The sequence below is a fragment of the Lingula anatina genome, chromosome 3 (genome assembly GCF_051362555.1).
Source record: "Lingula anatina isolate TDL-2025a chromosome 3, LinAna3.0, whole genome shotgun sequence".
NCBI lineage: Eukaryota > Metazoa > Brachiopoda > Lingulata > Lingulida > Lingulidae > Lingula > Lingula anatina.
The window spans coordinates 18,085,588-18,099,503 of record NC_141769.1 but is presented as its reverse complement, the minus strand read 5'-3'; the positions used below and the strand labels follow the sequence as shown (position 1 = coordinate 18,099,503).

Sequence of the window (13,916 nt, the reverse complement as noted above, 5' to 3'; positions counted from 1 at the left end):
AAGAAGCAAAGAATGTGCCAAGTTAACAAAATAATGTTACTTTACACCTAGACTTTCAAGATTGATGACGCAGATAATTCTAAAAAAAAATTAATCATATATAATCGAGAAAATGTATCTGAAAGTCTGCAGTATTTCCATTTCAAGAAAAATGCCGTTATTATGGAGTTGGTACTTATGGTTGAATCATACAGAAGTTACCCTGCTTTTAGCAATGAAGGTGATTTAATAGAAAAAAACTGAAAAGCTGACTGTTTAACAAGCTTTACGCCTTATGGTGATTAAAAAAAAAAAAAAAAACTCACCTTCACAAACAAGTGTCTCCTTTGTTATTGGTTAAAATTAGACCTGTATTAAGTCTAATAGTTTACCACTAGTACTTAATACCCTTAAAAATATTGAACACTGCAGGAAACCAATGTGTAAATTATATCCTTCAGACTTGAAATTTGCACCTACATAATCGGAACCTGAACTCCCAGTTTTTGAAAAGAATACAGGCTCTATGTAAATGTGAAATTTGTACCTCAGTCCTCATATCTTGAACATTCGATATATATTTTGGTACAGAACCTGAATGTAACCAGGCATAATAGAGTAGCTTGAATGAGGTCAGGCTTCACTGGCAGCCTTTGTGTGAACAGCCAGGTTTTGTATTTGCTGTGAAAGACCAGAGATAAAAATATCTCTAAAGTGATAAATGCCTGCAGAATTTGTTGAAATTTAATTTCTAATTCCATAAAGGTTATAGGATATCTGATATTGTCTAATTTAGGAGGCCCTTTGAAACTTTTTCTGTCATTGCCTAACATGTAGCCCAAGTTCCACAAGAAGTTGCATCATAAGTCTAAATAACTGAAGCTATATGAAATGAAATTTTGAAAATAACAATTAAAAAAATACGTAATTTCAAACATCTTTGACTGGTGTCGCTCATGGGTCCATGTTCACAAAGCAAGAAATAACAAGTAAAAATCAGAAGCAAGCAAAGCATTTTTATTGTGAATATCATCCGTTGAATGGCATTGAATTTCATTATTTAGAGATGAAATGGCATAAATTATGATTGCCAGTCATGTTGCCTGGACCATCACCCAATGCGTGAAGTAGCTATAAGGTAACTGTTATACAAAAAATTATAGATAAATAAATAAATAAAATCACAAGAAGACCTTATTAGTGACAAAACCTTAATTCTTCTTAATTACTCTTTATAAAGTGATTTATAATATATGGAAAATTCACAATGATTGCAAGTCTTATTTTGCTTTTAATTGTAAAGAAATCAAAATTTTAAGAAAGCATTGCACAATCAGAAAAAGTGTCGAGGCCAAGTTTTTACACAATCTTACTAATAACTAAATTTAACTAGTCATTTAAGCTCAAAAAAGGGAAAATAGCCATCAAAATGAAAAAATCACAACATATCCATCATGGCTAAGCTCTGCATGTAAGAAAAATAAATTCAATTTTGTTCAAAACAAAAGCACTTTCAAGAGGGGAAAGTAGAAAAGAGAAAAGATTCTCAGTAAATTCAGTGTTTTACATCCTGAAAAAGGAAAATCATTCCAATAATATTTGGAACACTCAAAAGCTGAGATGCATTAAAACAATTTTTGTCTTATGGTCAAGATGATGTTATGTCAAAAGTTTACAAAGAAAAAATATATAATATATACATTATTGCAAAAATTCAACGTAAAAATCCTAGTAAAAAAAGCACAGAATGTTCATAACATTCACACAAGTTCAAAGCAACATTGCACACATAAAAACATATATACATATAAAACCAATTCCTTGAGCAGAAATGTTTAATCTAAGTCACATTTTTTCTTTCAATTAAAGTCAAGTCTAATTAATTTTTAAAAAAATATTGATATTATCTGTTGAATTGCGTTTATATATTTTCCCATTAAATTGCTTTTTAATTAATTTAAAGTGATAACTGTCTAAATACAAAAAATCCAATAAAAGATTTTTGAAAATTTCAATATACATAGTTTGATTATTGAGACAATCTGTGCGCACCCTACTTTAAATCATAAAAAAGTACTATGTAGGCATTAGACATTACATGAGATCATTTGTTTTCTGAATCCAAAAGAAACGTGACTACAAGTCTAACGACAGAGGTAAACATTGCAATGCGACAGTATAAATTTGTCAAAATTTCACAGATAACACTGATAGTATGTGATTTGTTACACCATAACTGTGACATTTTATGATTAAAAAACAATCATGAAAACACCACCATCAATGTGTACTAAGAGCACCCAGCACCAGAAATTAAATGATAGAATCTACCTGCAGTTATGCTAAATTATTACAAACTGAGAAGTTTTGTGGACAAAAACGGTTGCAGATGAGACAATGTAACCTATTTTTTTTTACTATGGCAGCAACATAGACATCACATAAACATGGAGGCAGTGCCTTTGCAGTTGTAAACATTAACCACGTTGCTAGATACTTGTTTATATATTTGTGCAGACTAGATTGTTTTATTGGAAGAAAAGCATGGTGTAATTTTTAGTCAATTAAAAAAAGGTCATTTCTTTGTTGCAAGTTACTTCACATTATCATTGGTCATCTTATGCAATTATATCTTTGTGGAGAAAAATGTGCAGTTCTGAATGATCTTTCTCGTAAGTCGAATGAAAAGATTTTTGGTTATCTCCTAAATCATTACAAACTCCTTTCTATCTTCTTCCAATTTGTAAGTGCAATTTTCAAAGAACAAAGACTAACAGCCATTCTAATACACCCAGCTCCACAGGGCCTGAATTTGCATTTTTAACAATTATTTCTACACCTTTTCCCCTTCAAGAAAGGAAACAGTTCTCTGCTTCAGCTGTTACCATTCTCTGCTCCCCCCCCCCCTCCTCAAGTTACTGGGCATCTGCTCGCTCTGCTCTAAACCTCTGATATGCCCTCAGTGCATATCTCTTTTCCACTATGCTAGCACTAATGGCTGGATTGGTACCCATCTCGGTATTTTCCTTTCCTTTATGCTGGACTCCCACCACCTGCTTCTTAATGCCCTGCTGTGATCTTGGGTTGTAGTGTATTTCTCCAGGTTTTAATAGCTGTCTCCTTGGCTGTGGCTGTTGGGGAGCTGCACCTGCATTAACGTCTCTCTGTTTGAGACCCATGTTCCTCTCGCTTTCAGTGCTACTGTCCACGCTTGCTCTGTAGCCTCGCTTGATCACCATACCAGGGGGCACCACATTAGGGTTACTCAAGACAGCCCCTTCTCTTATCTTCCCACTGTAGCCCTGCTTCCTCAAGACCTGAAGTGGGCTTTTCATGGATTCAGTGACTGCTGCTCTCTCTGCAGAATTGTTTTTGGTGAATCTTCCAGATCGTCTCTGTGGAAGTCTGGAGAACGCTCCTACGTTTTGGTCTTCTGGACTCTTGGAAGATTTTCCCTTCTTTTGATTGGTCTTTCCTTCCCCACTTTTAGCCTGACCACTCTGTTTTGTCTTCTTCATGGCACCATAGAGCTTTCCCAGAATCCCAAAGGATGACCTCCTTTTGTTAGGCTTTTCAACTGGCTCTTCCTCCATTTGCTCTGGGATGTGGCATTTACCAAATGGGCTGCTTGACTTAGGGCATTCCAAATTCAATGGGGCAAGGATGCTTGCACTTTCTGGGAAGCTAGGGCAAAATTCATCTCCGCCAAGGTGAAGTTCTATCCGACTGAGACGTTTTCCATCAATGGCTGACACATCGAGCTGAACGTCGCTGAAGCTATGGCGCCTACTGGAGGTTCTGACGTCATAGAGACAGTCTGCTTCACTCACCTTGGACCTGGCTGGCTTGGGTGGAGGTACCAGAGTGATGTCATTTTGGAAGGTCAATACTTCTTTGTCTGAAAGGAAAAGGAATCACAGTGATTGCATATACTAAACACATTATCAAATATTTTAAACTCTATTCATTTGTTTTCAAATTTAGCGAGAAAACCCTGTGGAGATGGACCGATCCTGTAAGATTGATCTATGGATGGGAACCCAGTATAAATTATTAAAAATACAAGAGAACATAAAGCAACTCATACATACCAATGCCTCTGACTGATAAGTCATCAAATCTCTTCCTCCTAGATTCATTCTCCGTCTTTGCAATCTCGCTGATCATCAGCGTGTTGTCGGCCATGATGGGCGAGGCAACTGGTGAGAGAACACAGCGCAGGGTTCTCAATTTTGGGTGAAAGTTTCCTTGGTGAATCTCCAGTAGTAGAAAGTCTAGGACTCCACCGTAGCCAGATCCATTATCTATTACTGTTGAGTTGGCATCTGGAATGTGGACAGTCAGAAATAACACCAATGATATTTCTATAGCTAGAAAAAGATTTTGTTGTACTCTTGTTTAGATCCTGTAGCATAACTACCACTAGATAAACGGGCCATTAATAAACCATTTCACAGTGTTTCTTTCAGGTAACATCTGTTTTGTTTTGTTTTTTCTTTTTGGGCATACCCCATAATTGACTGTTGAAGTGACTCAACTGCTGAATGGAGTAACAATATATAATTCTAACAGTTTCAAATATGGCATACCATTCTTGGTGCCCAGGGTTTTGGCCAGTCTCCTGGTCATGGTTTTCTCCTTCAGCTGTGCCTGCCTCTTCTCAGCCATGGCTTTGATACCACTGTTCTGCTCATTATCCTGTAACATTTAAATAGAAGCACCTTTAAGTTATCAAAATATCTCTTTTTTTTTTTTTTTTGGGGGGGGGGGGGGGCGGTTAATGCATATTAATATTCTCCATTACTTTAGAAACTTATACCACAAACCCTAACAAGTCCTATAGGATCCTATAGGAAATTGGGCCAATTTCCTATAGAATCCTATAGGATCTTATAGGACTTTCTCGAAAGGGAAGATAAAAATTCAAAGACAAAAGTATATCTACTGATCAAACATCCATCGCATGCACATAGTAGAGTATGCTTTTATTCTAAAATGAAAAAAAAGTATAGTTTTTCAATATAAGCACCACATACAGGGGCGGATGCAGAGCTATTTACTGACAGACTTCCACATTGTTTTTGTTGATTCATTCTCCAATTTTTACTGTCTTCCAACAGAAAAAAATTAAATACCCGTCAATGTAAACTTGAAAATCTGACCGTCTTCTGGAAGACCCAGAAGACGGCCTCAATCCGCCCCTGACATAATTAGGTTTTCAAATCAAACCCATCCTTACCAACATACACCTCTTGACGCTGCCACAGAACTGCTGCAGGTGTTTGAAGCAGACATGGAGGTCAAAGGTGCTGGGGTTTTCACACAGGTACTCTGCCAGCTGGGAGCCAAGGATCTTCAGTTCTATCACGCTCCGCTGAAGTTGACCAAACTGCTGGCGCACACTCTGGTATGGATGAAAATTAGAACATCTTGATTGGAAAATATTTATTGCATTTAGTTATTATTTGAAAAGCCATTTTATTGTCTTTTCCTTGTCAGGGATACTAAAAGAATAATTTAGTTTACCCTTAACAAAATGAAAAGTTTGCAAGAAAAATTTTATTGCTGATAATTTGCAGCCAACTTTGCAGCAAAGTTTCTGCAAATTTGCAAGAAGGAATTGCAGTTAGCAGCAATACTGCAGCAAATTTGATGTGAATAAGAAGCAGGCCTGATATTTTGCTAAGGGTTACTAATGTAGATTTTTGTAGATTTTTTTTTATTTTCTCAAGACTTCTTACCACAAGGAAGGGTTCAAATCTTTGCTGTAGCAATGGAGATGATGCAGACAGCTGTGGTAAGAGAGAGGTCAGTTCATTGTTCAGGCTGTTGAATTGGGTTCTCACTTCTGCCAGAGGCATGCTGGAATAACAGTGTACGCCACATGAGTAACTGTAAGTAATTATCTACTGCATTATAGTTTCTAGGAAGCACGAAAAAAGTTGATTAAAATGCATATGAAGTCAATTTCTTTGTCACAAAAGCCAACCAAATGCCAGCACATAGTTTCAGATAGTTTAACTAAGAGAATTACCAAAAGACATTGTTTAATATTACCGGAAAAATGTTCAACATATGAGTAACTGTAAGTAATTATCTACTGCAATGCACATATTTTATATAGTTTTTAGGAAGCAAAAAAGTCAATAAATCAATTAATTACCCAAATAATTAAAAAGCAGATTATTCATAAAACATTGTGAGCACATTTAAGATAAGACTCCACTCCTTAAAACTAAATCAAAATGATTGACACATTGGTACATTACATCAAATATGAGACACCCCCCCCCCCCACCAAAAAAAAAAAAAAAAAAAAATGCTCATTACATGTTTTCTATCAATAACATTTCATTCCAGTACCTAGCTGCTGCTTGAAGAAGGGGCAGTCTGTCCAGCAGTTTGGTCAGTTCTTCCTCGGGGGTCAGCTTGACCACATGGTGGAGCAAGGTATAACATGGTTCACTGGAACGTACGGTGCCCAGTTTGGATAGGCTGGACACTTGAAAACCTTTACACTGACCAAGTGCATTGCCCTACAAAATTACAGGTGAAAATAGAACTATTAACACTAATTCCATCTATTTCTTTAACCAGCACTTTTAAACAGTTGATATGACAAACGTCCACATCAGTTAAATCTTTTATACTGAGCCCATTTTAATATTAACCATAACAGAAATGGGCTACTATTTAGTTTAAATGTTTTTTAAATTAACTTATTATCATGATAGCTATTTTAGTAATATATAATATCTTTTAAAAAATCCAATAGTATAATTACATGGTTCATGAAATTCCCAATGTCCAAAATCCTTCTAAGAATGCATCGGAGTCCATCCCCCTGCATCAAAGTTTTACAAGACGTAACCATAGCAACAAGCACATGCTTGAGCTTTTCAAATTTTGATGGGTATTCTGCTATGAAAAGCAAGGAATGCAGCAAGAGTCGGTAGTCAGGAATGTCAGTGGCTAGATGGACAATGAACAGGTCTGCCTTGGAGAGTTTTTTTCCAGAAGGTATCTTGCCTGCATACATCTGTAAGGTTTTCACCTGAAAAGAACATTCTAAATAATTTAAAAGAATATTATAATCTTCATGTTTCACCTTTCTTAAACTGTTCTAAAAATGTTTCAGGATATGCACCTTGCATGGAAAACAATTCAATACAGGGTAACCATTTACTTATAATTTGATATCAAATATGCATTGGTTAACTCAGCCTTACAGAGCCGTATTTGAAAATAGATTCAACAGTAAGACATCTTGATAACAGTTAATTCAACATGAAAAAGTGAAAAGTTTCAACTTTCCCATATTCTATATACCCTAGCTGAAATTACATCTAAATTGAAAGCAATCAAGCATTAATTTCACCTCTTCCTCCTCTGGCAAGGCTTGATACAGAAAACGCAGCAGGTCCACTTTTACACCAGGGCTCTTTCCTTCAGCAAGTTGTGCCACAAAACAATCTGGTTCCATGTCTAACGCGTGTAATAACAGGTTGATACGAAGACTCTGCGGGGACGATAACAGCGACACCTATAAACAAAAGAAGGAAATACTTCTAGGACTTAACATTTGCACTTAACTCTTAGACCCCATTCCTAGAGATTAAACTAGATCGACCTAACTCCCTGGGGGTTCACGCTTAATAGCTGTCAGCCGAGCGGGCACGAAAGTTAATTACCCCCTTACAGCTTGTAGTAGGCTGGACGGACATTTAAGCCGAATTCTCTGACAGTAATCTAGTGAGACTCCCCACGGGGATAGATCGATCTAAAACCTATGGGAATGCACCTTTATATTTGTTGTATCATGTGGACATACTGCCTACAGATCTGTTGAGAAACAAAGAAATAACAGAAGGTACTTTTGAATCTCTTTAAGGGTATGCATAATTGGGTGATAAAATGAAAGAAAAATTGATATTTCTAGTCAGCGTTTATTGACAAAACTTGTTTGCTGCCAACAGACCACCCCATCACAAGCAGAAAGCAATTCAACATCATCACAATACCTCCTGCAATTCTGCATCATCTTTGAAGAGCTCCTCCAGTTCAGCACCATCAGCAGGCGGCACAGAATCACAACCTGGTTTGGTTTGCGTCCACACTGAATTATTATCTGCAAAATAACAATCCAAAGTGATTAATTAAAAAAAGCATTTTTTTTAAACAAAAATGATACCAAAAAAAACAATAGACAGAGCTCTCTCTCTCTGTGTGTGTGTGTGTGTGTGTGTGTGTGTGTGTGTGTGTGTTTGTGTGTGAGAGAGAGAGAGAGAGGGAGAGTGAGAGAGAATTTAACTCACACAAATTGTCTTCAGGTACTTGGACCCAGTTAAGAGTCTTCATAAGCACAGTCGGTGTCTCCCTAATAAAGTCACCACTCTTTACAGTGCCCTCATCTGGCACCATACACCCCAGCTGCTTCTTTGGAGCCTCTTTTTCTTCTGTCTGAATGGCATCCACTGATTGTCCTTGACCTTTTATCTGACCTTGACTGTGCAGAAAATTTTCTTTTTCCGCCTCTTGGTTCTGGACCACTTTTATAGTGCAAGGTGTATTGTTATTGATGAAGAGAGCCGTGTGAGATTCTGAGAGTTCTTTTGATGAGATATGGTCAACAGCCTCGTGCAGCTCATTCTTGTTACAGAATGTTAGTCTGTGAACAGTTTGTGCCATTGTCTGCCATCTCAGCTGAGCGTTGCTTAAAAAAAAATAGAAAACGAAATAAGTCTTTCACTGAAAACAATACAATTGGTTCTTCACGTTTGTAAACGAGCTTTCAAACTGACAATCAAACATTCAGAAAAAAAAAAAAAACAAATACAAAATTTACAATAAAAAAAATAATAAAGCGAAAAGAGGTGGAATTGTATTCACACACTGTCAGGAATGCATTGCTATTAAATAAAGACATCAATTCACTTTATCTCCCAGTTGATCTACATATCATCAACTGATGAAAGCTAGGAGAGATATCAATAATGGGCAATATTGAAGGATTCTCTCACCTGTCAGACTTTTGAGAAGACAGAAAGAGCAGATCTTGCAACACATGTAGAAGATGGATTCCTTCCTGCTTTCCATGCACCTGTAAGATGAAAACATTTGATATTTTGATCAACTGTAATGCATACAAAAAAGTGACTAACCATTTTATTGTGATATGACTTACTAGTATATTCATACTTTTTCCATTTTATACATTCAATTCAACATCAATTAAAATGCATATGAAGGTTTATTTTAGAAAACAAAATCCAACCAAAATGAGATCAAGTGTAAACAGCAAACCAGTCAAAATTGTATATATACCTTATTTGCAAGGCAGTCAAAAACATGTCGAACATTTCCCAAGTTAGAGCAGAGATGGTTGGTCTTCTGAAGTTCCAGTTCGTCTTTGTGCTTCTGTCTGTAGAATGCCTGAAAATAAATATTTATAAGCAGGTAAACAACTTCTACTTCTGGGAATGTTTTATTTTTTCAAAATCCTGTAAAAAGTGAAAATATCCCCAGTATTACTTGCATCTTCATGTCAAAGAGCAGGATGTCATCACATTACTTGCTTGGCAAATATAGTGACAACTCTTATACTCATCTCCTGTTTTTTTTTTGTTTTGTTTTGTTTTTTTTTTTAATGTGCCCTTTATGCATCATGTATATATATATATATATATATATATATATATATATATATATATATATATATATATATATATATATATATATATATATATATATATATAATTAGGTTTTGTGGAATTTTGGTTAAGGCAATATGTAAAATTTATGGTGTCACATGTCTCTGCTAAGTGCTTTACATACATCAATTTGAATACACAAGTCTTCATCTAATTCTTCTTTCTTCAAGAAAAACAAAACATCCAACAGCTGTAAACCTGAAAAAAAAGAAGTATTTATTTTAACAAAAAACTACATGTAAATACAAGCACTTATAAATAGCCAATCATCCTGTTAAACATTATTACAGATTAAACACATTTAACATTGAGAAGATAGACGTCAAACAAAAAAATACCTGGCCTCAATTCCAAAAATATAAAAATTATAATTATAACAATTGAATGGATAAATCATCAACTAAGTTAAAGTTCTATTCCCTTACCTGCCATTTCATTCCTTAACCTGCACCTTTCTATCAAATCATTTGTGCAGCTCAGCAAGCAGTTGATAAAGGCAACAATTGCTGTGCGGTACGGCCCCGTTTCTGACAGTTTTAACTCTGTCATGATGATACTCAGTCTGTCAGCTTGATGGGCCATCGTCTGATACACGCATGAAAACGTGACAAATTCATTTATATAATTTATCTATCCATACTGGAAATAGTGTATCAATTTTCTTCAACCAACTTGGATTTAGTCCATATCTATCAAACTGAATATAATACTTGAAGCGTGCTTATTTAAAAAAAAAAGATGCTTTCTTCAAAGCTGTTTTGAACAAGAAACTGAAACAAAATGCGTTAACCATGACCACACAATTATGTCTGCCAGATGATAACTAGGGTTCCAATTGAAAAGATAAAGATAATTTTCATTGCATGAATACAAATTGTCACACAATTATGTAAAAAAAAAAATGAAATTGGGAATTCTTTGAATCATTACATCCTGGCCTTTAAACATAATAAAATACATTCTTTTCTACCAGACAAACCTTGAAGTACTCCAGGCCAGCAAGGACTGCCCTGTGTCCATTCTGAGAGTGGACACATGTCACGGCCAGAATTTCAAACACCTGTTTTCTCACAAGGATGTCACTGCTTCCCAAACCTGTTAAAAAAAGACTACAGCAGTTAAAACCCAGACTGACTATAAAGAGAATGAGAAAAAACTTAATAGATTTCAAAAGAAAGCAGACATTTTTCCTGAATGAACAAAAAAAGGCTTTGTAAATATTAATATTTTGGTTTACTTGAGGAAAAAATCAACAACTGTTACTAAACGATGAATTTCCTCACAGTTTTAAATGCAATGGATATTGTTTCTAATAAGACTACACAAAATATTTTGCCAATCAGACAAGACATTAAAACCCTTCCCAAAACAGATGGAGCTCACTTTGACAAGCCAGCCATGTGATCAATGCCCTGTGAAGAAAAAGAGTGAAAATGTCATGCCTCACAGGTAGAAAAAAATCACGTTTACGGCAGCCTCTTCAGAAATCGTGAGTTCCTTTCAAGTGAAACACTGTCTCTTACTATTTGACAATTTCTTGACTAGTTCTTCTCTGCCAGAGATATACTGCAGTCCGGGCTGAGTGTTCAGTAGTTCTCTTACACAGCACATACAGTCCAGCTCTAACACACTGTCTATGAGACTTGGGGAGTCCTTACAACTCAGCACCTGAAATACAATCATCACAGATAAGGCACATCTAAGGCTGACATGGGCCCAAATTCATCAACACTGGATAGTGCTATCCTCTGGATAACACTATAAAATTAAATTATTAATTTAATAAAATTAATTGAGATAAAGTTGTTATCCTCTGAGCAATTATCCTGTGGGTAAAGTAATGTTTACTTAACACTGGAGTGGATACTAATTAGTCTCTGACATGGCTTTCCCGTGGTTAAAACTGTCTGCTACCCTCAGGATAACTGTTCAGAGGAAAGAAATTTCATCCAAAGGATAGTGTTTTCCATAGGCAATCATTGGCAATGGTCAAAATTGATATTCTGCGATATTGTAAAGACTAGTTTCTGGCAAAAGAATTCCAAATGCATAAAATTAATATAAAGTGATTCTCATTCTTGTATGTAGTAAAATGTCAGTTTCTTTAAAAAAAATGTTAGAAAATGCAGAATCAACCCAACAAATAAACAAGTGAAGAGAGAAAGCTGTATGTTCTGGGTATTACCTGAAGGGCTTCAAGTAAACTGTCCAAGCCACCCAGTTCAAGGAACTCTTGAAGCCACATGGGATCAGACTGCTCAATTTTCAGCCTAAGATTCTGATACATTTCTATGGAGGGGTCCAATGTTTGCCTGGCAGCTGAAAGGGGCTTAATATTCCCATCTTCATGCTGCTTTACTGGCTGCATAGTACCTATTGTTTTGTCTCCTGGCATTGTGCCTTAGTTACATGATTTTCTGAAAAAAACGGCAATAAGTAAATTTATAGTATATCCAGTGTTTAATTTTAAAAAGTGTTTTTAATGTAAATAAAACATCCTTTCTCATACTGTGATACACATGTAGTTCCTAAATCAAGTACTGTAAACTCATAAAAATAAAGGAAAAGGGACTCTAATCTACAACAAAATAACTTCTAAATGATTGCTGTCTAACAGGGGTTTCCCCAGGGTTTGGGGCACAGGAGTCGGAAATGTGAATCTGTAATTTAGTCATCGATTTAGGAGTCCAACTCAAGCAAGCCCAACCAACCAACCCAAAAATTTTACAAGCTATCCAGCCATATTAGGAAATAAAGTCCATCTGTTGAGGTCTATGGCTGTCCATCTCTCTGGGGAAATCCTTGCTGTCTTATCTCTCACAAAATAACTTAAGCCCAAACATCTCTCTTAACTTGAGAAAAACCATTATTGGGGGGAGGGGAGAGAGAGACAGAGAGAGAGAGAGAGAGAGAGAGAGAGAGAGAAGAAGAAAAAGTACATAAACTGACTGTCAAAAAAATCAGCAAACCACCTGGACACTTACAACCTTATCTATACATTGCAATAAACATTTAAATTAAGGCGGCAAAGTTAAACTGTCAATTTCACCCAGATTAGTCATCAGTCACCAAACAAAAAGTGAAGCCTTTGTTCAACTGTCACATTTGTCATCTGCACCGCTGCCCCACTAATGGTGCAAATAGGGCCAGGGGAGATATAGCTTCTGAATAGAACAAACATATGGGATTAAAAGCTAATAGTTCATTTTTATATTAATAACTCCTAAGATGTCTGTTTTTGGCTTTTTGGTAGAAAAAACCAGATGTGTATTTTTCCCAATTATTATTGATTTTGTGACAAATATACATTTCCACTATCATAACGGTAAAAAAAAAAGCAAAATTGTAAATGTAACTTAAGGAAAATGACTGTAATTTTTAGAACACTGTTTTCTGTTGTTGTTAAATGAGTGTCATGTAATGTACATCTTTTTATTTGCAAGTTTCTTTATCTGGGACCCATATATTCATTATATAAATTAATTTTAAAAGAATTTGTAGACTGGATTCACTTTTGATTCAAGTATTTTGAAACCCATATTTTAAATAAAAAATGGCATGACATTTAATAAAATCACTCAAGGTAGATACAAACTTATCAGACAGGTTTAAGAAAAAACGAGTCAGTTGACTGCACATGCATTTTGAAAATGAAATTTTAAAATGCAAATTGTGATTTAAATTCTGGAAGCAAAACAGCAAGCCAAAATCGACTCCACTTAAGATTTAACTCAGATATAGATCACTGTGCATTAACAGAACACTGTGCAGAAATACCACACTGTTAGATCTACACTAACCGCAAACTAAGATAAACAAAAAAACAATGTTCACCGACTTTCGTTACCGGCTTTTGAATTTTTTTAAACACATTTTTAATGAACAATAAATCCACGAAAAAAAACTTAAATACATGGCACCACTGACCTGAAATGCTTTTGTAATTCCACTTTGGCAATCAGCGATGTTGTTGTGAAGCCAGCGTCATGTAAACTGTACAGCGCACTCTGTAAGGCAACGGTTACATTCGGTTGCTCAAAACAAAAATGGCGCGTCACGATTGTCGTTCTACAGTCATTGGGTATCGATATGAATTTCAGACATAAATATCAATAGCATGATTCCAATTGCTCAAATATGAAACAATAAGGCTACTATTATACATTCTGAAATGGATGATTTGTGTTGACTTTCACAAGTACTGCACGAAAATTAGCTTTTTAGTTG

General features: G+C 35.6%; 1 protein-coding gene across 1 annotated transcript; it reads right to left on the bottom strand.

The window, feature by feature from the left end:
- Positions 1-975: 975 nt before the first annotated feature.
- Positions 976-13,808, bottom strand: LOC106153007 (inverted formin-2). Its single transcript, XM_013526771.3, has 18 exons — positions 13,617-13,808; positions 11,875-12,106; positions 11,213-11,357; positions 10,669-10,784; positions 10,115-10,274; positions 9,814-9,887; positions 9,304-9,411; positions 9,000-9,079; positions 8,295-8,692; positions 8,001-8,107; positions 7,358-7,522; positions 6,764-7,033; positions 6,343-6,515; positions 5,721-5,841; positions 5,219-5,383; positions 4,569-4,677; positions 4,071-4,304; positions 976-3,877 (listed from the first exon to the last, which is right to left on the bottom strand). Exons 2-18 carry the CDS (start codon positions 12,082-12,084, stop codon positions 2,895-2,897), a joined length of 3,618 nt encoding a protein of 1,205 aa, XP_013382225.2. The 5' UTR covers positions 12,085-12,106; positions 13,617-13,808; the 3' UTR covers positions 976-2,894.
- Positions 13,809-13,916: the final 108 nt, after the last annotated feature.